The sequence below is a fragment of the Aquarana catesbeiana genome, linkage group LG01 (assembly GCF_042186555.1).
Source record: "Aquarana catesbeiana isolate 2022-GZ linkage group LG01, ASM4218655v1, whole genome shotgun sequence".
NCBI lineage: Eukaryota > Metazoa > Chordata > Amphibia > Anura > Ranidae > Aquarana > Aquarana catesbeiana.
In genome coordinates this window covers 140,839,215-140,865,405 of record NC_133324.1, presented here as the reverse complement: position 1 = coordinate 140,865,405, position 26,191 = coordinate 140,839,215, and the positions used below count along the sequence as shown (strand labels likewise).

At 41.1% G+C, this 26,191-nt stretch overlaps 1 protein-coding gene across 1 annotated transcript in view; it reads left to right on the top strand.

The window, feature by feature from the left end:
* FCHO2 (FCH and mu domain containing endocytic adaptor 2) overlaps positions 1-26,191 on the top strand; it is a 216,302-nt gene that overhangs the window by 65,497 nt on the left and 124,614 nt on the right. The window contains exons 3-6 of the mRNA XM_073624347.1: positions 9,716-9,790; positions 9,890-10,031; positions 10,132-10,284; positions 22,027-22,131. Coding sequence (XP_073480448.1) covers positions 9,716-9,790; positions 9,890-10,031; positions 10,132-10,284; positions 22,027-22,131 — 475 coding nt within the window. The remainder of the gene's footprint in view (positions 1-9,715; positions 9,791-9,889; positions 10,032-10,131; positions 10,285-22,026; positions 22,132-26,191) is intronic.

Below are 26,191 nucleotides of genomic sequence, written 5' to 3'. Positions count from 1 at the left end.
AGGTCTAATTATCAAATGTGTTTAGTTCTGAAGTAGACATTTGCATGTATGTTTCTGTATATGAATGTACTGTATTTTGTGCTGACATTGCTCATTACCGCTTCCTGGCCTTACTACCTAGCAATTCGCTAACATGAAAATTGCACGTAGCCAGTGAAGTCTGAAATGTCCTTATTCCTATTATCTGTGTACATCCTATATATCTTTCATGGCTTTTGTTATCCAGCATTCAGGAAGATTTGTGAACCACTTTAAACTTGTATTGCTTGCTGGCATTCTCAGCCACTTATTCAGAAATAATGACTAATTGTTATATTGCTAGTAAACACGAGATCATAAGCAGCCAGAATAAGCAACAGAAAGATAATTTTATGTATTAAGTATTTGTGATTTCATTTATGTTAATATTATCATGAGTCCCATGAATTGGTGGAGCAGTGTAGTGTCAGCCTCATGTCATTGCTCTTTGTCACTGGAAACAGTCATGGCTTTGTGATTCCAGCTGTGTCCTATTTATTCCTGAATTATTGCATCCAAATTGTTGCCAAAAAACACTGACTTTGGCAGTTGTTGCCAGCTGTAAAAGTTAACCCTTATTGATGCCGTACCTATTGTTTGCACTCGAACATAGGACTTTTGTTTGAAGCCCCCCTTTGTGTTATATTCAATTTTTTTGATTTTTTTTGTATGTGTAAGTCCTGAGTCCTATGTACATCAGTGTTGGAAAAAAAAACGTTTTAATTGACAAACTAAAAAGAGTTTGGGGATAGGGGGCGCTCCAAATGTTTAATGATTAAATTGAACTTGGTTTGTAGAAAGAGATATACAAATAAACCGCCCCTGAATCTCTCTTACTCCACTGCGCCAAAGAAAAGTGCAAAGCTATATAAAAGATGTGTAAATGAATACAAAATGTGTGCACATACACATTGTACCGTGAAAAAAGCTGCCACTTAAATACGTAAATTGATCAGAATCCCAAAACTATACCTCTCACACATTGTGTAAAATAATGGGTCAGAGCAGCATAATGCCTATGACCCTCTACTTATACATAAAAATAATAATAATAGTGTCATGAAAAAAATAATTTTTATCATGAAAAAACATTTCTTTAACACCCAGTGAAAAGTGTCACTATAAATAATAAAGTACAAGAAATGAATGATCAAGCTCAACAGTTGTTTTTCAATCTCCTTGTGTGAAAAATCTTCTACTCTTCCACCACACCACCGTGATAGTGACACCACTCCCTCTGAAGAGCGCACTCACCAGATTGTATAGCCTCTCACTCTCGTGTTCGGCAAAACAGCTATTGAACCACACCTGGGTTGCATGTGATGAACCCTGAATCCAATCAAGCCAGCTCCATATGTGAAAAAATGAATAAAGTGCTCCACATAGCGTGATACCATTTTGACAGATTTATTAAAATCACTTCAAACACACTGAAACATAAAAGCCTTTAAAAAAATCCACAGCAAGCAACAGGATCAGTGATCCAACGGTGCATCGCGATCACAGCGGACCTGAAGTGTAAACTGGTGTATCTCTCACCCAACCTTCTAAGGCCCAGCCATCCGATCGGTGTAGTCCTCCTCAGACAGCGGCATCTAATGTCAGTGCAATGGAATACTGTGTAACCATGCCCAAGACATGTTTCGTCAAAAAGACTTCTTCAAATGGGATCCCATTTGAAGAAGTCTTTTCGACGAAACATGTCTTGGGCATGGTTACATGGCATTTTTTTTATTAAGGCTAGCAGTTCATTCTAGGAGGTTGTAGGTACAGAGGAGTTTAAGGCAAAAGGTGTATTTTTTACTATAATGCCTTCGCACAATAAACTTTTCTAGATGTTTCCAACCCATTGGAAATCTCCACTGTGTAACATGCATTTAAAAGGGAAAGTAGAGCGTAATACATGACCATGTATTTTGAGTTTTTGCAGTGTTTACCCTAAAGTAGACCTAGCATTATCTTTGCACAGAGATGCTTCCTCCTGCCTGACTCAGACTGATGACATCATCTCATGTCGTCATTCTTATGCTCCTTCCGGCATTCCCCCTTGCTTCTTCCTTCCATGCAGCCATACCCAAGTATAGAGGATCATGTGACCTTCTCAAAACAAAAAAAAACAAGACAAAACTTTTATTAATTTAGAACTATAGACGAAATACTTTTTTTCATTTTGGATCAAGCAAGGGTAAGTTATAACCCTGGTCAGATTTTTTTTTTTTTTTGCCATCTGTATCCCATTGCGGAGATTTTCCTTCACTTCCTGTCCCATAGACAAACAGGAAATGAAATTATATTCATGCAAATTAAGGGAATTTCTAGGGACCCCCAGGTCACAAGAACTAGTGTCCCCATTGGAAGATTTCCCCTCTATTACTTTTCTGAGGACAACCCAAAATTTGGGATTTTCTTTTACTTTCACTTTCAAAGCTAATGGTAAACAGGACATATAGGGTAAATGTCCACTATGGGGGCACAGGCAGCAATAAAAACTGCCAAGTGTTCTAATCAATCTCTACCCTATCAAAAAACAAAAAAAACATTTTGCCTTTAGTTATACTTTAAGTTTTGGATAGAGTGGTGAGGGATTAGAACACCTGTCAGGTGTTATTGCTGTGTGTGTGCCCCTATTAGGGAGACCCCCCCCCCCCCCTTCTATTTTTCCTATTTATATAATCTAAAATGAAAGTAAAAGAAAATCCCAAGTTTTGGGTTGACAGCAGAATAATAATAGAGTGAAAATTTTCCAATGATGACACCCCAGGATTCCCTCATTTTGGGGGCATTTCCTTTCACTTCCTGTTTTGGTTATGTGAGGAAGTAAAGGGAAATCCCCCAAATGTGACACAGATGGCAAGAAAAAACAAAAAAACGGGTTATAAGCCTCCCTTACTCTTTAAAAAAAAAAAAAAAAAAAAAAAAAAGGACCGGTAAGCTGCAACATACTGTATTATTGTTCTTTGGTTTTATAGGAGAGTGAGCACAGACCAGACCATATTCTGGGTGCCTGTATCAGCTAGTTTAAAGGAGATCTATAGCTACAGCATACACTTCCATATTTATAATATCAGTATTGTAATAATACAGGCAGAAGTTACATATGACAATCCAACATAAGCTTATTTGAAAAATCTCCTTTCGGGCTGGTTCACACCACAAAAACGCACTCCCGATCTGTTCCTGGATGTGTTTTTGCATACGTGTTTTTAATGCATTTTGGGCGCGTCAGTTGCATTTTTGATGCATTTCCGGATGCTTTTTTTCTTCTTTTTTCCTGTGTTTTTTTTTTACTATACTTTACTATACTGGGGTCTGGTGCATTTTTTATAAGTTTCAGTGCATTCTGGTGCATTTTTGATGCGTTTTACTGCATTCCAGTACAATTCAGTGCAGGAAAATTGGAGGATGTTCTATTTTTTTTTCTGGAACTGACTGCACTGGTGTGAACTATGCTATTGGGAACCATATAACCTACTTTCCATGCGTTTTTGATTCAGAAAAAACTCACTGGACTGCATGTGGTGTGAACTGGCTCTTCATGTTGTGAGTTTTGCCTGTCTGTTGGCAATCATTTTCCACAAATTCCTGGATTCCCTGCATGCTTTGCAATGCCTCCTCTGCTTTTTAGGCCTCATGTACACTGCTGCTGGTAAACGGACGTTTAGTAGCATTTGGGCTTTTTTTTTCAGCTGCTTATCAGTACATGTACACAGCGTCGTTTATAGTCCTTTCTAGGCAGTTGAGTTTAGAAGCATTTTTTGGAAAGCAAAAAAATGCGTTCAGGACAAATGTTCAGAGGGATTTGAAATGCCAAATGCCTGTAACAGCTTGTAAACGCGGTAACTCACATTTAGCCGCGTTTCGTTTACAGGCCTTTTTAATGGAGATACATTTTTGACTATTAGCAATGCAAAAAATGCTTCTAAATGCAAACGCGGCATAACGGACATTTTTAAACGTTGGTTACTATCTGTCGAGTTAAATCGTTCAGGAGATGTTTTAAAACGTCCCATGTACATGAAGCCTTACTGTTCCTTTCTAAGGACTACCTATCTCATGGTCCTTTGCTGGCCAGTCAAGTTCCTCCACCTCAAATTCACTCATCCATGTCTTTATGGCCCTTGCTTTGTGCACTGGTGCGCAGTCATGTTGGAACAGGAAAGGGCCATCCCCAAACTGTTCTCACAAAGTTGGGAGCATTAAATTGCCCAAAATGTCTTGGTATGCTGACACCTTAAGAGTTCACTGGAAGTAAGGGGACAAGCTTAACCCTAAAAAAACAACTCCACACCATGGGTTTTTGTCAGCCTCCCTTTGCTTTGTGTGAAGCTTCCTGTCCGCAGCCAATTGAAGGAAAGCCTGCTGAGACTCTTGCGGGGTTTGGTCCTTTTGGTGAGCATGCTGTTAATGCTAGTTGGGTGGCCATACAGGAACTTGAGAAGATTGGGTTAGGAGATGATGTTGATTTGCATGTATATGAAGTTCCAGTTAAATATCAGACTGTGCAAAGGTTAATCCCAGATTTATGGATGACCTATAACCCTGAGGTTGTGTTCATCTTGAATATGTACATGGATGGGCCAGGAGGCCTAGCTGCTGAAGCTTCATCTAGGAGAAAATCAAATCTTTCAAAGTCAGGCATTACCAGATGCATTCACTGGGCCTGAAACTGACATATTGGAAGCACTGAACACTGTTTGTTCCTGAAGGATATGTGATGTCTGTCTGATGATCACACACCATATTGAGTGCATCTGACGTAATAGAGTCCTGCAACTCTGGTCCATCTTCCACTGGGTGGTGGATCACGTTGGTGATATTTGATCATGCACATCTTCAGATTGATTATTCCTACACCATTTTATGAACTTTGCTTTTTGGACATTTGCTTTTTGGATTTCGTTGACACATTTTGAATATCATCTGCTCACTAATGTATGGACTTATTCATTTATTAATTGGCGCTGCATTATTTTTGTTTTATTTTTAACCCCACGCCATAATCCCCCCTCCACCAAATGATTTGGAGGGGTGGTCCAATACTTTTAGCAACATAGTGTGGATGAGTGAGTTTGGGGTGTAGGAACTTCACTGGCCTGCACAGAGCCCTGACCTCAACCTAATAGAACACCTTTGGGATGAATTAGAGCTGAGACTGTGAGACAGCCCTTTTCGTCCAACATCAGTGCCTGACCTCAAAATGTGCTTCTGGAAGAATGGTCAAACATTCCCATAGACACACTCCTAAACCTTGTGGGCAGCCTTCTCAGAAGAGTTGAAGCTGTTATAGCTGCAAAGGTTCAGCCAACTCAATATTGAGCCCTACGGACTAAGACTGCCATTAAAGTTCATGTGCGTGTAAAGGCAGGTGTCCCAATACTTTTGGCAATATAGTGTATGTGACCAGTGTCAGAATAGGCCTGGTCTTAAAGTGGTTAGAAGGAGTATGATATATATATATATACTGTATTTATTGGCGTATAACACTCACTTTTTCACCATGAAAATCAGGTGCAAATATTGTGTGCGTGTTATACGCCAATACTTCAATTTTAGCTGCCTCGGAGGGGACAGGGAGGGGGGCGGGACGAGCGCCGTCAGATTACATACAGTGAGAATCTCCTGTTTACTTGGCGGCCTCTATAATAGGAAGTCCTGTCTCTTGGGCTGCCTTTGGATCACTGTTCTGTCTATCATAGGAGATTCTCACTGTATGTAATATGTCGGCGCTCATCCCGCCCCCTCTAGGCTGCAGATGGGCGTTGATCAGGCTGCATTGTTGGCAATGGTGAGGCTGCTGCACTGATGGCATTGGCGAGGCTGCAGATGGGCATTGATCAGGCTGCATTGATGGCAATGGTGAGGCTGCAGATGGGCACTGACCCTTATTTTGCTTCAAAGTTCCTCATTTCAAATTTTAAGTTTTTTTCCTGAAACTTCCCTCTTAAAATGAATGTGCATATTATACACCGATAAATACGGTGTGTGTGTGTGTGTGTATATATATATATATATATATATATATATATATATTGCCCATAGATACAGTTTAAATTTTTTTTTTATTTAATACTGTTCTTTAAAACCTTTTACTGCTGGGAAGTTTAAAGCGAACCCTTTGGAATGCAGTGCTCTTATGCTTCATATAAAGCCTCCATGCTGGCACACAGCAGGGAAGGGACACCCACCCATAGCTGTTCTTAAGCTGTGAAAATGTTCTGCAGCCAAAACAGTACCCATTTATAAAAGATTTAAAACTCAACTCCGGCCTTATATTTTCTTTCCCACACTTGTAGCAAGTCTTCTCCTGTATTGAAGCCAATTACTCTCAATTCCCTTCAAGGTTGCATCTCAAATATATAGTCCTTTTAAGCTGCGGCAGCCATCTTCAACCGACCTTCTTGGCTGAACATCATCATCAGTTCCCTCCTCCTGATCTGTACTGTTGTTACCTATTGGCTTTCGATGTCAGCAATCATTTATGCTCTTTGTCATGTGGTCGTGATCCACAGGGCTGGCATCAGTCACTGTACTGCTGATACTGAACATTATATAAAAGAACACATTCCTGGCATCCCTTTAGATGTGCTTGCTCCTGATTAGCATCAATATGTTCATAGTAAACATTCTGTATTACACATTAAGCTTCTGGGAGGGGTATTGACAATGTGCTTGGTTTATGGAGTTTACAATATATGTTAGAAATGGCATGTTAAAAAAAAGGCTGTTCTTTTGAAACACATTAGATATTTTGTTCTATCAATAATCTTTGCAAGTATAACCTCTTAGCTTTGACTTTTTGCTCCTTTTCTCTCCTCTGCTTTATCACAGGCCTAGCCGAGTACAATGTAAACATTGTACAGTATAGAGAACAGGATGGGATGTACAGCACATCCCTACTTGATTTATTGTCCTTAATGCCAGGAGCCATAAATCTATAAGGTGCTGCATTCAGATCTGTGGAAAAGGCTAGCCCTGCATATGATATAGCTAATCCCCGACAAGATGATCTATTAATGAGAATCATAGAACATCCCTTTGGCATGGCTCAGACTAGCCAATGCTTTGGAAAGCGATCCCCTGTGCGGTCAGTCGCTGGTAGACAATCAGGAGGCAATCCTGCCACTGCATGGATAGATATCTGTGTTCTTTTTTTCCTTTTTTGCCGAACAATAGTTTATAATTCAGCTATTGCGCTGCAACTATGAGCCAAGTGATTGGCTCACAGTTACAGTGTGGCCCCTTTGACTTGAACAATGCTGCCTGTCAGGCCACCATGATTTGAAAAAAAAATATGTAAACCCAACATTTTGATTTGTGCCTGCTGTATCATGTACTAGTATGAAAAAGTATCCTGTTCTTTTTGTATTGCTTCCTTTGTGGGAAATCCCTGGTGTTTCTGCCAGTCACTCTGCTTTATTATTTTCAAACTGACCACACTAGGCATGAGAGCACAGTATTGTCAGTTTCCTATCTGGGAGGGAATGTGATAACTTATAAAATAATTGTCTGATAGGTGTGCTTTAAGTTATGCACAGGGACTTTATGGTGTGTGCAGTTATGTAGCTGTATTTTGTAGATCCTTGGCGCCCAACTTGCAGCTCTTTGGCACATGTTGTGTGGTCCCTGCAGAGACAGTACTGTTTTCTCTCCTTATATATGACCCTTTGGTGATGTCAGGGGCTTTTCACTTGAGCCCCCCCTATATCAAATAATTTTACTACCACTCTTAGGGCTCACGCACACTGCTGCTCAAAGAAGCGGCTCCTACATGCTTTTGAGCTTTTTGGAGCTCTTATTTTTTTCTGCCTGGAAACCCCCCTCCATGTTAGCCAATGTGTCCATACACACTATGGCTTTTCAGGAGTTTACAGGCATATGCTCTTACAGGCAGAAAAAACCCCAACCAAACTCACGTTTTTGAGAGGAGCTTTCAAGCAGAAAAGACACCCAAGTGTCAGAGCTGCACGATTCTTGCTGAAATGAGAATCCCGATTTTTTTTTTTTTTTTTTGAATAAAGATCACAATTCTCGTGGCGTAACAACATACAAAAAAATTGGCCTAACTTTACTGTTACATTTTTTTGTAATTCATTAAAATGTATTTTTTCCCCCCAAAAATTGAAAGACCGCTGGGCAAATACAGACCTCATTTACAGACAGAAGTTCGTCCCTTTGATCTAAAAGAACTATGTTACAATGTTACTCTTTAGTGATGTTGTGAGAAACTTGGCAGTCTACCTGTTCTCTCTTTTTTTTTTTTTTTTGACAGCTGTCAGCTTGTGCAGAGAACTCTCTGCACTGAATTGAGGAAATGCTTTTTTAAGATCGTGAGGGAGGTAGAATTGCGATTCTTTAAAGCGGATTTCCACCCAGAAATAGAACTTCCACTGATCCGGTCCCCCCCCCCCCTCTGATGTCACATTTAGCACCTTTCAGGGGGGAGGGGGGAGCAGATACCAGCCAAATCCTGGTATTTGCTCCCACTTCCGGCGAAAAAGCCCTGTAGAATCCCCCCCCCCCCCCCCCCCGCTGTCTTCTGGGAGACGCACAGGTACCAGAAGACAGAAAGGACCATTCACAATGCGCAGCGTGAGTCGCGCATGCTCAGTAGGAAACAGGCTGTAAAGCCGCAAGGCTTCATTTCCTGATTCCCTTACTGTCGGCGCCTCCACACGGAGCCAAGGGACGGGTGAGGTGTGAGGACATCACGGGCGCCCTGGAACAAGTAGGTGTCCTTATTTTAAGTGTCAGCAGCTGCAGTATTTGTTGCTGCTGACTTAAAATTTTTTTTTTTTACAGGCGGAACTCCACTTTAACAATTAACCGTGCGGCTCTACTAAGTTCCCAAAAATGCTCAAAGAAGCTCGAAAACGCACAAATAAGGAAAAATTTGCAAAAATCGGGAGGATTTGTGAAAAAGACACTTATAGTCAAGAAAGCTCAATAAAAACATTCAAAAGAGCACAAAGAAGCACAAGGTTCTTCAAGCTGAAATAAAAGCTCAAATGCCTATTAAAGCAGCTTTTTTTCGAGCTGCAGTGTGAATGCGTCCTTAGACATATATCTAATCATGGGTTTGGTTTACTAATGCACAGCACACCTTCGCACACACACAGCTGATCACAGATCGGGTAAAAGGCCAATCACAGCGCCCCTTTACCATGTGAGCAGCTGTGTTCAATCACAGCTGATCACATGTAAACAAACTCGCCGGTTATTGGCATTCCTTTCCTCACTCACTGTCACAGCGTGAGGAGAGGAGAGCTGGTAACTGGCATGTGTGACGGGACATTTTTACAGATAGGGCACTGATCATCAGTGCAGCCTCATCAACGCCCATGAGAGAAGGAGAAAAATTACCTATTTGCAAAATGTTATAACAGAAATTGAGAAAAACCTTTTTTTTTTTTCAAAATTTTTGTTTAGCAAAAAATAAAAAAACCTAGGGATGATTAAAAAGCACCAAAAGAAAGCTCTATCTGTCTCAAAATACCGCGCAATTGTCATTCAAAGTGCGACAGCACTAAAAGCTAAAACTTGGCCTGGGCAGGAAGGGGGTGAAAGTGCCCAGGATTGATCTGGTTAAAGGAAACATTGCTTGTACAATCCCTATCCTTCTTTTGCAGCCTATGTTTTGTTGAAAAATGACAAGTCCTACTTTACACACACCAACTTGTTCTTCCAACTACTTTTTCAGGTGGACAATTGAAGAAGCTTATTCCCGGTCAATGACAAAACTTGCCAAGACTGCTAGCAATTATACACAACTTGGGTATGTTTGAGAAATGAGAGAACAGTACAGATTTTGTTTCTAAGATTTCCGTTTACATTTCAGGAAAGACAAATGAATGAGCATGTCATTTTTACATAGGACCTTTGGACCTGTCTGGGATGTCTTTAAAACTTCAACAGAAAAGCTTGCTGGCTGTCACCTAGAACTTGTCAAGAAATTACAGGACCTTATTAAAGAGCTACAAAAATACGGGGAAGAACAACTGAAGTCTCATAAAAAGGTAGCTGTCTTTGGAAAGATTGCCTCTTTTTCTATGCCAGGATTATTAAAGACTGTTGGACACTACAATAGATGATTCTTTATTTGTTTACATTTGGCAGACTAAGGAGGAAGTATCTGGAACATTGGAGGCTGTACAGAGCATTCAGAGTATTACTCAAGCCCTGCAAAAATCCAAGGAACTGTACAACATCAAGTGTGTGGACCAGGAGAGGCTGAAAAAGGAAGGGGCAGCTCAGAAAGAGATAGAAAAGGTAACGTAGATGAGTTTTCTGCTGAAGCACATGTAATACATTGTACCTTTCCAGGGAAACACGGTGAACTGGGTGTTATAAGTGACAACTAGTTTTGTATTAAAGGAAACCTGAAAAAAATGTTATATTTACCAGCTCCTTCCTTTCCTAAATAAACACAGTGGGGGGAACAGTACCGATCACTGTGTCCTTTCATAACTGAAGCATAGTAAACTCTGTTTACTATGCTTTATTTTTTAAATGAACAGGAGCCTCTGTACAGCGTGTACTGTTCTGGATTGCAGCTAAGGAGAAAGACTCTATGGGGGTTATTTACTAAAGGCAAAGCCACTTTGCACTTGGAAGTGCAGTCCTTGTAGATCTGAGGGGGACATGCAAGGAGAATAAAAAAATAAAAAACAGCATTTTTGCTTGCACATGATTGGATGATAAAATCGGCAGAGCTTCACGTAATTTCAGAGCTTCCCCTCAGATCTACAGCGACTGCACTTCCAAGTGCACTTTTAGTGCAAAGTGGATATGCCTTTAGTAAATCAACCCCCAAGTCCTTAAAGGATCACTAAAGCAATTTTTTTTTTAAATAACAAACATGTTATACTTACCTCCACTGTGCAGCTTGTTTTGCACAGAGTGGCCCCAAACCTGGTCTTCTGGGGTCCCTCGGCAGCTGTCCCAGCTCCCCCCCGCAAGGACTCAACACTTTCATGCGAGCGCTCTCGCATGGTGTTGAATGCTTGTGGGGACGCTCCCGTGATACAGCCGGCGGCCATAGCCGCTCACTGTATCACTCGGCCCCACCCACTGGCGCACCACGTCATTGGATGTGATTGATAGCAGCGCGAGCCAATGGCTGCGCTGCTTTCAATCCATCCACTCTAGCCAATCAACGGCCAGGCTGGGCGGCGAAGAGGATGTCGGGAGCGAGCGCGGGACTTTCGAGGGGTCAGGTAAGTAAAACTGGGGGGGGGGGGTATTGTCAGATGTTTTTTCACCTTAATGCATAGAATGCATTAAGGTGAAAAAACTTTTACCTTTACAACCCCTTTAAAGCGGACCTTCAGTCATTTTTTTTTCATCTTTCCATCTATTAAATCTTCTGCCCTTGTTGTTTTAACTTTGGATAGTAAAACATTTTTTTTTCTGCAGGTAAAACCTTATACAGCCCACTTCTTATTTCTTGTCTGGTCATTAGCCTAGACTTATGATATCATGCACAGCTCTCTCTCACTCTCGTGAGAGTTTGCCAGGAAGGGAGGGGAGATGAGTCATAAAAAGGCCAATGAGAGCTGCAGAGCTGGAGGCGTGTGTCTGTGTAAATCCAGGAAGTGAACAGGCAGCAGCTTCAGCTGCCCACAGTTAAAATTGATGCAGCCAGACAGCAAGTACAGAATCACAGTATATATAGAATAATATTCAGAGTGGCTGGAGGGAAGCTTCAGAATGACAAAGATGTTTTTATTACAAAATTTGTGAGCGGACTGCAGTTCCTCTTTAATTCCTTTCTGTTTCTCATAATTTTAGACAACTGATATCTCACCAATGACGCCTCTCTCCATGCCAAGCTTTGTGAAAAAAATTTTAAAAAATGGTATAAATAAAAAATTGTAGAAATAGATTCAGTAGTAGTAGATTCAAAATTATTATAAAAGCTAGAGATTGTCATAGCAACTAGCTTTTTTAGGAGGAGTTTAGCAGTGCCAGTGTGCCCTTGAAAAGACTCATGCAGACACAAACAGAACATGAAATCTCTACAAAAATGGTGGTAATGGATCCTAAGGCTAGAAGACAAACCTATTTGGGGCTCATTCACATAAGTGCAGAGCCCCTTAACCACTTCAGCCCCGGAAGGTTTTACCCCCTTCCTGACCAGAGCACTTTTTACAATTCGGCACTGCGTCGCTTTAACTGCTAATTGCGCGGTCATGCAATGCTGTACCCAAACGAAATTTGCGTCCTTTTCTTCCCACAAATAGAGCTTTCTTTTGATAGTATTTGATCACCTCTGCCGTTTTTATTTTTTGCGCTATACACGGAAAAAGACCGAAAATTTTGAAAAAAAATGATATTTTCTACTTTTTGTTCTAAAAAAAATCCAATAAACTCAATTTTAGTCATACATCTAGGCCAAAATGTATTCGGCCACATGTCTTTGGTAAAAAAAATGTCAATAAGTGTATATTTATTGGTTTGCGCAAAAGTTATAGCGTCTACAAACTAGGGTACATTTTCTGGAATTTACACAGCCTTTAATTTATGACTGCCTATGTCGTTTCTTGAGGTGCTAAAATGGCAGGGCAGTACAAAACCCCCACAAATGACCCCATTTTGGAAAGTAGACACCCCAAGGAATTTGCTGAGAGGCATGTTGAGCCCATTGAATATTCATTTTTTTTGTCCCAAGTGATTGAACAATGACAAAAAAAAAAAAAAAAAAAAAAAAATTACAAAAATTTGTCACTAAATGATATATTGCTCACACAGGCCATGGGCATATGTGGAATTGCACCCCAAAATACATTTAGCTGCTTCTCCTGAGTATGGGGATACCACATGTGTGAGACTTTTTGGGAGCCTAGCCGCGTACGGGGCCCCGAAAACCAATCACTGCCTTCAGGATTTCTAAGGGCGTACATTTTTGATTTTACTCCTCACTACCTATCACAGTTTTGAAGGCCATAAAATGCCCAGATGACATAAAACCCCCCCAAATGACCCCATTTTGGAAAGTAGACACCCCAAGCTATTTGCTTTGAGGCATGTTGAGTCCATGGAATGTTTTATATTTTGACACAAGTTGCGGGAAAGTGACAAATTTTTTTTTTTTTTTTTTTTTTTTGCACAAAGTTGTCACTAAATGATATATTGCTCACACAGGCCATGGGCATATGTGGAATTGCACCCCAAAATACATTTAGCTGCTTCTCCTGAGTATGGGGATACCACATGTGTGGGACTTTTTGGGAGCCTAGCCGCGTACGGGACCCCGAAAACCAATCACTGCCTTCAGGATTTCTAAGGGCGTACATTTTTGATTTTACTCCTCACTGCCTATCACAGTTTCGGAGGCCATGGAATGCCCAGGTGGCACAAACCCCCCCCAAATGACCCCATTTTGGAAAGTAGACACCCCAAGCTATTTGCTGAGAGGCATGGTGAGTATTTTGCAGCTCTCATTTGTTTTTGAAAATAAAGAAAGACGAGAAAAAAAATTTTTTTTTTTCTTTTTTCAATTTTCAAAACTTTGTGACAAAAAGTGAGGTCTGCAAAATACTCACTATACCTCTCATCAAATAGCTTGGGGTGTCTACTTTCCAAAATGGGGTCATTTGGGGGGTTTTTTTGCCACCTGGGCATTCCATGGCCTCCGAAACTGTGATAGGCAGTGAAGAGTGAAATCAAAAATTTACGGCCTAAGAAAGCCTGAAGGCGGTGCTTGGTTTTCGGGGTCCCGTACGCGGCTAGGCTCCCAAAAAGTCCCACACATGTGGTATCCCCGTACTCAGGAGAAGCAGCAGAATGTATTTTGGGGTGTAATTTCACATATTCCCATGGCATGTTTGAGCAATATATCATTTAGTGACAACTTTGCGCAAAAAAAAATAAAAAAAATAAAAAATTGTCTCTTTCCCGCAACTTGTGTCACAATATAAATTATTCCATGGACTCAACATGACTCTCAGCAAATAGCTTGGGGTGTCTACTTTCCAAAATGGGGTCATTTGGGGGGGTTTTGAACTGTCCTGGCATTTTATGCACAACATCTAGAAGCTTATGTCACACATCACCCACACTTCTAACCACTTGAAGACAAAGCCCTTTCTGACACTTATTGTTTACATAAAAAAATAATTTTTTTTTGCAAGAAAATTACTTTGAACCCCCAAACATTATATATTTTTTTTAAAGCAAATGCCCTACAGATTAAAATGGTGGGTGTTTCATTTTTTTTTTTCACACAGTATTTGCGCAGCGATTTTTCAAACGCATTTTTTGGGGAAAAAACACACTTTTTTACATTTTAATGCACTAAAACACACTATATTGCCCAAATGTTTGATGAAATAAAAAAGATGATCTTAGGCCGAGTACATGGATACCAAACATGACATGCTTTAAAATTGCGCACAAACGTGCAGTGGCGACAAACTAAATACATTTTTAAAAGCCTTTAAAAGCCTTTACAGGTTACCACTTTAGATTTACAGAGGAGGTCTACTGCTAAACTTACTGCCCTCGATCTGACCTTCGCGGCGATACCTCACATGCATGGTGCAATTGCTGTTTACATTTGACGCCAGACCGACGCTTGCGTTCGCCTTAGCGCGAGAGCAGGGGGGACAGGGGTGCTTTTTTTTTTTTTTTTTTTTTTTCTTTATTATTATTATTTTTTTATCTTATTTTTAAACTGTTCCTTTCATTTTTTTTTTTTTTTAATCATTTTTATTGTTATCTCAGGGAATGTAAATATCCCCTATCATAGCAATAGGTAGTGACAGGTACTCTTTTTTGCAAAAATTGGGGTCTATTAGACCCTAGATTTCTCCTCTGCCCTCAAAGCATCTGACCACACCAAGATCGGTGTGATAAAATGCTTTCCCAATTTCCCAATGGCGCTGTTTACATCCGGCGAAATCTAAGTCATAAAATGCTCGTAGCTTCCGGTTTCTTAGGCCATAGAGATGTTTGGAGCCACTCTGGTCTCTGATCAGCTCTATGGTCAGCTGGCTGAATCACCGGCTGCATTTTCAGGTTCCCTGTTGAGACAGGAGAGCCAGAGAAAAACACGGAAGACGTTGGGGGGGGAGGGGCATTCCCTCCCACTGCTTGTAAAAGCAGTCTAGAGGCTAATTAGCCGCTAGGATTGCTTTTACATGAAAGCCGACCGCTGGCTGAAAAGAATGATACCAAGATGATACCTAAACCTGCAGGCATCATTCTGGTATAACCACTCAAAGTCGTGAATGGCGTACCTGAAGACAAAAAAATGGTTAACAATAAAGCACAGTAAACGGTAAGGTATAAAAAATTGCATACCTGAAAAGCAAACATGATAAAACATAATAACAATAAAACATTGCAGAATAGAATACAGTAAAAAAGAGCAGAACAATAGAGAGAGAATAGAGAGAGAGAGAGAGAGAACAATAAAACGACAACTATTTTTTTTTTATTTTATATTTTTGTATGTGTTTTTTTTTTTTTTTTACACTTTTTTTTGTAACTAACTTTTATAACTGTAACCGGTTCCAGGTTCGGGTCTCTCAAAATGCGATGGCATCTTGGGAGACCCTGTGAAAGTGTGCCTAGTCTGTGCAATGCTGTACCCTACGCTAATACTCAACTAGTGCATGGTAGCGTTCAAAATATTCACCAATGCAAAGACCAGGATTGTCAGGACAGGAGGGACAATAATAGCGGGTGTCACGTCTATATCCGCGCTTGCTGCAGACACGACATCTTTTTTGGGGGGGGGTTCGTTGGGTAGGGGTACTCGGGAGGACATAAAGAAAATGCCTCTCATGCAGCCGACTGCATTTGGTTGGGGATGTGAATGGGGGAAGTACGGGCGCCGCAGAAGCAGTGGGTTCCCAATTAGGATTGGCGAATGCAGCAGGAAGGGCATTATGGGCACGACGGGCCTGTGTTCGTCTTCTTGGTGGCAGCGGGACACTACTTGTGCTTGCCACCTCACCAGCTTGAACTGCACTTATGGGACTCGCCACGTCACCAAGTGTTACTGCAGTGCTGGTTTGACTACGACCGGGGTGTACTAGGCCGCTGGTGCTTGCCAGTTCACCAAAACGCTACCAAAAAAACTGTTAGCGATCGCAAGGATCAGGCCTGACTCTGCGAACGCTGCAGTTATGCGTTTAGTGTTTTGTAAGTGACAGTGATCGATCGATACTGCACTTGGGTGGGCTGGGCTGGGCCGGGCGGAGGGGCAAAACGCAGGTGCTAGCAGGTATCTGGGCTGATCCCGCTAACACTGCGTTTGTGGGAACCCTAAACTGCTGGGGACGCTAGTATAGATCTGATCAGATCAGATATTGATCCGTTCAGATACTATACCACTAAGGGAGGCGTATGCTGCGTGCGTGGGTGTTAGCGGTACTGGCGCTAACCTGACGCTGCCTGGGGCTGGTGCTTGCCAGTTCACCAAAACGCTACCAGAAAAACTGTTAGCGATCGCAGTGATCAGGCCTGACTCTGCGAACGCTGCAGTTATGTGTTTAGTGTTTTGTAAGTGTCAGTGATCGATCGATACTGCACTTGGGTGGGCTGGGCTGGGCCGGGCGGAGGGGCAAAACGCAGGTGCTAGCAGGTATCTGGGCTGATCCCGCTAACACTGCGTTTGTGGGAACCCTAAACTGCTGGGGACGCTAGTATAGATCTGATCGGATCAGATATTGATCCGATCAGATACTATACCACTAAGGGAGGTGTACGGTGCGTGCGTGGGTGTTAGCGGTACTGGCGCTAATCTGACGCTGCCTGGGGCTGGTGCTTGCCAGTTCACCAAAACGCTACCAAAAAAACTGTTAGCGATCGCAGGGATCAGGCCTGACTATGCGAACGCTGCAGTTATGCGTTTAGTGTTTTGTAAGTGACAGTGATCGATTGATACTGCACTTGGGTGGGCCGGGCAGAGGGGCAAAACGCAGGTGCTAGCGAGTATCTGGGCTGATCCCGCTAACACTGCGTTTTCGGGAACCCTAAACTGCTGGGGACGCTAGTATAGATCTGATTGGATCAGATATTGATCCGTACAGATACTATACCACTAAGGGAGGCGTATGCTGCGTGCGTGGGTGTTAGCGGTACTGGCGCTAATCTGACGCTGCCTGGGGCGACGCATATCACCGCCGGGCGATCAGGGGGCTAAACCTTTATTCGGTAATAAACGGCGGGTGCCCTGACACTATAAAAAATAAACAAACTAACCAGCGTCACTCGTAACAGTTATACGGTGATCAGTGGTGAAAGGGTTAACTAGGGGGCAATCAAGGGGTTAAAACCTTTATTAGATAGTATATGGGGGTCCCTGACGCTATAAAACGCTGACGGCGAACCTAAATATTTACGTCTCTAACTATCGTCACCAGCGACACTAATACAGCGATCAGAAAAATGATCGCTTAGTGACACTGGTGACAGGGGGTGATCAAGGGGTTAAAACTTTATTAGGGGGGGTTAGGGGGGTATCCTAGACCTAAAGGGGGCTACCACTCACTGCCCTAACACTGTAACTGTCACAAACTGACACTATGCAGTAATCAGAAAAAAAAAAAAAAAAATACTGCTAATGTCAGTTTGTGACGGGGGGGGGGTGATTGGGGGGGGGGGGTCGGGGGGCGATCGGGGGGGGATCGGGGGTGTAAGGTATGCCTGGCATGTTCTACTGTGTGTGTTTGTGTGTTGTGCACTTACATGTCTTCTCTCCTCGGCGCTGGACGGAAACTGCCAGACCGAGGAGAGATGACATCACATCCTCTGCCTGTGTGAAACTATACACAGGCAGAGGAGGATTCCCATTGGCTGGGAGCGATCGCGAGGGGGGGGCCACGATCGGATGGTCTCCCCCTCGCCTCCCGACGCTCCCAGTCAGATGCCGACCGCCGATGGCACCGGGGGGGGGTCCGATCGGACCCCCCGCCCGCGGGAGGCAGATCACGTACAGGTACGTGATTCTGCCTGCCCGTGCCATTCTGCCGACGTATATATACGTTAGGCGGTCGGCAAGTGGTTAAAGCATGAAGAGCCATTTGTTTATGCATCCAGGGCAGTATAGAGCTGTGTGCAAGCAGCCTGTGTCAGGCTTGGATCACACCTATGTGTTCAGAGCACATCAATGAAGGAGGAAGATTACTTATTTTCAAAATTTTACAACAGAAACTAAGAAAAACCTTTTTTTTTAGCAAAATGACACCAAAAGAAAGCTCTATCTGTCTCTTCCCTCCACTGTAGCTGGCTGCTGGGGAGATGACATGACCAAAGTGCCCTCAGAATAGACAAGCATACGTATCTTCTTTCTATAGGATAGTTAGAATATCAGTTAGAAGGGGGGTGGGAGCAGGTTAAGCTTATTTAGCTCTAGACTGGAATTCCACTTTAAGATGCCAGTTGAATGCCAACCTAAATGAAATGAAGATTTGTCTTTTAGGGACAACTGAAGAATTGCTATCCTGAGAACAAGAAAGGGTGGAACTAGAAAAGGGAGTAGGCATTATGTTCTGTCATCCCATTAACTCTACTTATAGGTCTGCCAGTAAATATAGATATTTATTCAAACAGACGTGTTGAAATGATGATATGACATTTGTACTGTTTACAGTATATATTATATTTTGTATGTATATACTGAGGATAGTGTCATTTTAAATGTTCTTAACATCACACACGAGGGTGTTAAGCCACATAAAATAGTTGCCTCAGCTAATCTCAAAAGGAGGAGAGAGAAGCGCCAAGCCAATCCTTTAAACAGCTTAGGAATTTATTCAGTATATAAGTATAAAACAACACTAAAAACTTGCGTGAAAAATGTTGGAGCACTTGCAGAGCGCTAGAGCGGGTGGGAGCGTCCACGTGCCTCGCTCCCTTTACAGCCTCCATTTAGAGACTGTAATTTTTGGGGTTCATCCCCCCCCCCCAGAACTTTCAATCCACTCACCATTCACATGGTTTCACCTTCATGTATCAGCATGCAGATGCATGCCTTTTCATTTAACTTTATTCCTTTTCATCAGATGGTTTAGCGCTGAACATTATACCAATATATTAGATTAAAATCGTATCATCGCATAGTGGTCATGCGGATACGGGATAAGTTACAGGTGCCACGTCTTATATACAATAGTTTAGAAGAGCAGAAAGATATATTGGTGGGCTCAAGACTTTATAGGCACAATAATGAGGGTAATATATAGTTAAAATGTTATTTTATTTCGAAATTTTTACATAAAAAAAGGGGGAAAGGAAGATATAAAAACCAATCACAGTTTACAAATTATGCACTCCATACACATTTGGTTGGTTGATGAAAAAAGATACACAAAACTTATGAAACCAACAAGAGACATGCAGCTTATTGATCTATATAGTTACAGTACATTTTGTTGAACCAAGCGTTATGTGATGGTCAATGATGATGATTGCCACCATCACATAACGCTTGGTTCAACAAAATGTACTGTAACTATATAGATCAATAAGCTGCATGTCTCTTGTTGGTTTCATAAGTTTTGTGTATCTTTTTTCATCAACCAACCAAATGTGTATGGAGTGCATAATTTGTAAACTGTGATTGGTTTTTATATCTTCCTTTCCCCCTTTTTTTATGTAAAAATTTCGAAATAAAATAACATTTTAACTATATATTACCCTCATTATTGTGCCTATAAAGTCTTGAGCCCACCAATATATCATTATACCAATATAGTGTATGTGTTTACCTAGCTAATCTCAGCCTTGTTTTCATGTCCCCCACCCATGTTAAGACAATTAAGATGTGATTATTTTTAGTCACAAGCCTTCATGCAGATTGTTTGGTTTAAAAAAAGATTGCGGTGCCAGGATGGGTTGATGATGTGTTTTATCATTTTAAAGATACCAGATTTACGTTTGAACGGTCATGTGATATAACACCATCATACCACCACCATCCTGGCTCAAACTTTCATAAGTATGTGCAAGGAAAAAAATAGACCTTTTGTTCAAACTGCATATTATTTTCAATTTAAAAAAAAGACAAAACACTAACCCCCGCCCCCATAATATCGATCAAAGGTTTTTTCCTCCAGCAGTTCATTGAATTGTGAGAACAGGCAATATTCCAATGACGTAGGTGCTGATTGCTAGTCAGGTCCATTGAGGGCAAGATTTGGGAAAGCTCCTGCTGCATCATGGTTGCGAGACTTATTATTACTATACAGGATTGATGTAGCAACAACAGTTTGCGCAGCACTTTGCAGCGTGAGGGCAGACAGTACGATTAGAATCCCAACCACGACACTACCTGCCCGGAGTTTGCATGTTCTCCCTGTGCCTGCGTGGTTTCCTCCGGGTACTCTGGTTTCCTCCCACACTCCAAAGACATCCTGGTAGGTTAATTGGCTTCTGTCCAAAAAGTTGGCCCAGTATACGAATGTGAGTTGTGGACCTTGGATTGTGGGCTCCTTGAGGGTAGGGACCGATGTGAGTGTGCGATGTATGTGTGGAGCGCTGTGTAACTTGACAAGCGCTATATGGGAACCTTAAATAAATAATAATAATAGATGAGCATCTTAATGAGACACAATGTACAGGAATAGGGACAATTGTAGACACACACCCATACTCACTCAGGTTGAACTGGATGGACTGGTGTCTTTAGTCAACCTTACTAACCACTATGTATTACAATTCAATATAAGAGGAATCCGAGGATCGGTTTATGTTTAGGTTCAGCCCTACCCAGCGATGACATGGTAAGGAAGAGGACGGGAAAGAAGCAATTCTTTAGAATTCCTTCATGTGTACCTGGCAGAAACATGGGACCCCTACAAATATTAGGTGTGTGTAAGTAGGGAAGGATTAAATCTCCAAAACATTACGCTGCCACCAATGTAGGTTTCCTATGTAATAGCAATAAAGGAAATAAAAAAAAACTTAAAATCAATTAAAAACTCACAATTTTTTTCTTAAAAAGCCCTTCTTCCCCATGTACTACACGCACATACAGGCATAAACACACAATCAGGTATGCAGCCACAATTAACAGTTAATGATTGATCACAGCTAAACCGATGACCTGTACATTTTCACCTATGGACAATTTCAGGTACTGTAGTTTGTCGCAGTTTCACAGGTGCACGCATTTTTACGTCTTGGCATGTTTGGTATCGATTTACTCAACATATTTTCACCTTTTTATAGTTTACCAAAAATTGGGCAATAATTTGTGTTTGTGTGCAATAAACGTAACTTTTGTGTTTGCTTTGCTGAAAATTTGGGTTTGATAAATAGTAGAGCTAATATTTTAGTTTAAAAACCACCACCATTTTACTCTCCAGCGTCTCTACTCTCAGGAATTATATAATGTTTTTGAGGTTTTAATTAACCTTCATGTCCTAAATGTGCAAAAAATACAAAACGGTTCTGGCAGAGGGTTATAAGCTAGGAGATGGTTAACAGTTGTAATTTTTAAGAGATTGTTCATACCTGGGCATTTTATTATGTGCGCTACAAAGCAGGATAACAAAGCATTTAAGCAAATTTCCATGATAATCTATGAAGCTGTTCACACCAGTGTGTTACATTAGGCAACAGTGCCTTGCATTGCTGAAAAATCCTCCATCTTTGGTGCATTTTGGTAAAAACACGTGTTACATTATTGCCAAAGGCAACACATGGATAACCTACTAAAAAGCATCTTCTGTTTGTAATACAAAGCATTAAAAACTTGCTAAAATGCACCAGGGTTGATTTACTAAAACTGGAGAGTGCAAAATCTGGTGCAACTATTCATGGCAGCCAATGTATGGTGGCTACCTTACATTGAAGCACTATTTTGTTCTTGGTGTTCTGGTGCTGGATCAGGACAGTGGAGGAGCACATATGGAGGATAAGAGCAGGCACCTTATGGACTGCTGTCTCTAATGCTTGTTTGATTTTTTTTTTTATCTAGTCTACTGTAGGCAGTGTTGACTTTAGCAATTAGGCTTCTTTGTAAGTAACATTTATCTTTTCAAATCTTTGTTTTACTAGGCATCGCTAAAAGCCAAAAAAGCTACAGAAAGCTACAAGGGCTGTGTTGAGAAATACGCTGCTATAAAATCTGACTTTGAGCAAAAGATGGCAGAGACTGCACAGGTGAGAAAACAATTAGTGCAAATACTCAACATAATCAACTGCATGGGAAGAAACAAGGTACAACATTAGATACAAAAACCCTAACACCTGTGATAAAATGAGTCCAGAGAAGGGTTTTTACACTTTGTTTTGCATTTTGAAATGCAATATAAGCCTATATTTTACATATGTAAAGAAAAAGTCATGAATATAATATATGTACATTAGCTACATACAGCATACTGTACAGTGCTGTTTTTCAGCAGCGGTATGAGGACTTCCCGTCTGCTCCCTGAACAAAATGAAGGCAGCCTGAGTGCTGCTCCGCCATTCACAGGAAGCCTTGTATTTTATCAATAAATAAAAGGCTTCTCATTATTGGTTGCGGAAGAGATTGTGAAGTCATCCACCCACCTCTGCATACAGGGCTGACAGGTGATATCTCTGTTGGTAAAGGAAATAACTGAGCCAGCTTGGCCCAAACAAACTATTTAAAGTGGAGTTAGGCTTTAAGTTGGAATTGAGCTCTTGTCTGGCCTGACTCCAACTAAATTGTCACCACCCCCTACTCTGTGACATGTGAGGTCCACATGGCAGCAAATGATTCTCCGTATACTTCTGTAGATCGGGACTACTGAAATGGAAGTGTTGAAGCTTGCTCATGCAAATGCCCCAGTGCGGGATCACTTCCTACCCCATACTCACAAATAAGGCTGAAACAACTAATTGATTAATCGATTATGAAATTAATCAATTACTATTTTCATAATCGATTAATCGGCCAGTAACATAACGGGGTTAAAAAAGCTAAAATTAGCCCTATATAGTACAAAAAGAGCAAATAATCTCTACTGTAAATATTACTTTCACTGTTGCACAGTAAAAAAACACATTTTTTTTTTTTTTTACTTCATTATGTTACTAAATGTCTTAGGCCTGGTTCCCATCCATGTGTTTTTTGGTGCTTTTTGCAGAAATGCACTACAGTTCATTTAACGTTCACATCTATGCTTTTTTCAGCTGCTGTGTATTTGGAAAGGGTCAAGGACCTTTTTCAATGCAAAACGGTGCTTTTTTGGTTCAATATACTTCAATGGAGAAGCTGCAGAAAAGCATGTAATATTACAGTTCTGTTTGAAATTCTGCAAAACAGTCTAGAATTTTTTTTTCTTTAAATAAAAAAATTTGATCTGAGTCCAGATTCAACCTCTAATAGTATGTAGAAGTATATCTCTTCTGTCTGTTATTCTCAGAGAGGATTAAATATTTTATTCCCTAACCCTATAGTTGGTTATTTATATTTACCCCTGCGTATAAAGATATTTAGGAATAAATTGCCTTTTTTTAAACTTTACATATTAACTAAATTATACACCACACTTTTTTTAAGGTTATTAACCGATTAATCGGCCAGCTAATCGATTATGAAAATAATCATTAGTTGCAGCCCTACTCACAAAGCATTACTACTTATACCAGGCTCACATGTAGACATGGCATGATTGTGCAATACAACATATATATTTTGATGCACTAATACATAGAGCTGTTCTGTAGTGCAGCTAATAGGCTCCATAGCTGTTGACATTCCTGTGGAGAGCTAATGGAGAAGACCAGACTAAACAAGAGCTAACAGAGATGCCCATTGTATCTTGTCTGCAGTTCTGTTTGTGCGTCTCTTAAACAGTAACAGGTTAACTTAAGCTGGCAATAGATGGTTTGAATCTCAGCCAGTTCAGCAGGAACCATTGCTCCATCGATCAACTTGGGTATGCCAGCCTGTCATTTTTTTTACATGCGATTATTGCTGGCTACTGTGTTCTCACAGCAGGGGCAGCTTCCCTTTGCTCTGGCAGATGGGTATTTCTAATGTATTGGCTTTACATTCGTACTAAGCTCCAGGCAAAAAGCTAAATTCACCTATGCAAACTGTTTTATCTGTTGTAATTTAGGACAGAGGTGTCACCTCATGCTTGATTGGGTAGTGAAGGAATAGCAACACAATAAGTCATCTACTCCGCTTTTTCTCCTTTCTGCATCTTCCCTGTCAGTATATGAGCATTGCATACACAGAAGCAGCTGCCTGGCTGGCAGACTTTGCAGTAGTGTCCATGCGGATTCCAGTGGGCACAGTAAAGATCTGGCAGGAGTGTGGCCAGACAGATAAAGACTTTAGGGGTACAGTAAGAAGTATTACTGCCCTGAAAATATTTCTATATTCATAAACTATTCTTTATTTTGTTAGTGTCAGGTATATGAGTGCTTCTATCGCAGATTTGGTTTTAAGGACTGCTTCACACTTATGCATTTTTTAGTGCCTTTTTTAGTTTTGCAGAAACTTTTTGCATTTCGTTTCCTATGGGTCACATTCACATCTGTGCATTTTATAGAAAGGGCCAGGGAGCAGCAGGTTGTGTTTTTGGTTCCATAGACTTCAATGGATCAAAAACGTGTATTGAAAAATGCAAAATGCACCAGGAATATGCATCAAATGCAAGCTGCATAGGTGTGAACCAGGCCTAAAAGTGCATGCCCTGCAGCTGTCATCCTCATCCTTAATTTCCTACCTAGTTAGTCACAGATCCATAAAAAACAGTATGTATTTCAGGTGTCCTGACATGTAATAAACACCTTTTGTTCTGGGTCATTACTTTACCAAGTAGTAAGTAAAGAATAATGACCACGAAGCATGTACCTTTACAAGCCAGCAATGACGGCTCTTTCTCTGCATTAGCATTAGATTTTTACATTTTTTTTTTTTTTTGAATCTCCATCCATGTTTTTATTGTATTGCAAAAACAATTGTAAGTTGATAGAATACACTTGTACAGTGGCATGATCTGTTTTATTGCACATGGAATGTTCAACTTAAAGGGAATGTGTAGCAAAATGCAAAGTTTGCTTGAAAAAATCATGTCCCCTCCTTCCATCATTAATAGCCTTCAGTTCTCCCACTTCTGCATGGTAGGGATTGTTGTCACCATCTATCCGGAGAGTACCCTGGGTATGTAGCGTAGCCCAGATCTTGCAAGATGATGTTATGGTGCAGTGCATGAGCATTTTTTCACAATATTTCACCCATTAAGCATCCACTAGGATCTTGTTGGAAGGCATGTCACCCTCGCCATTCCCACTTGGCTTTGATTCACCACAGGCTTTCAGCCATTGGATTTCCTTAAAACAGACCCGTTTTCAAACCCTATTAAATTGCAATGGCAAAAAATCATTTGCAGATCTACAGACCTCCCACCAACCCCCTTTATCCATACTGTTGAAATAGCTAAATGAAATATTACACTTCGTCCATGATAAAAAATATGGGGCGACAGACTGGGCCTTACCTTTTTTTTAATCCAAATGTCTAAAAGACCCATGCTCTCTGGGCCTTGTTTCACTTTTTAAACTTGACTTTCGTTTCTAAACTTTCTCCTCGTCTACTCTGTTGGGAGAAGGACCTGGGAATGCAAATAGAGTCACAAGACTAGATTTAAATGTGGGATTCCGCCAAGTCCAGAAATGAATCAGCGGTTGGAACCAATTACAAAGTTCTCTTTCACTGGCACTTGGTACATCCAGGTTAGCCTGTGCCTACTCGACCAATCCTATAACCTGTTTTTGCGGTTGTCTTGACATGGAGCCGTATTTCCATATCTGGTGGTCCTGCCCAGCGGCACAAATGTTTTGGACCCTAGTTTACGATATCTTGCATTATTACAGAAGCTAATCCCCATAATTCCACAAGAAGCTCTTGTCAACCTACGTCCAGCAGAGATCACTCTGCTGTAACATGCCTTGATGACCCATGTCTTGACAGCTGCAAAGCAGACAATAGCGAAGGCATGACGTTCTGATACATTATCAATATCCACATGCAATGGGCCTTGGTCAACGAAAAGCAGAAGGAGGGATAGCTGTCTTCCATCTCCAGGGTGACAGCCCTATCTGAGGGATATCAGAAAGTTACCAGATCAGGACACTGGGTATTCCTGAAATATTAATACATTTAAAAAACTATGTCTAAGGACATGACAGCTAATTATGGTAAAGGCTGTGGCATCCCATCGGCCACTCCTCAGACCTT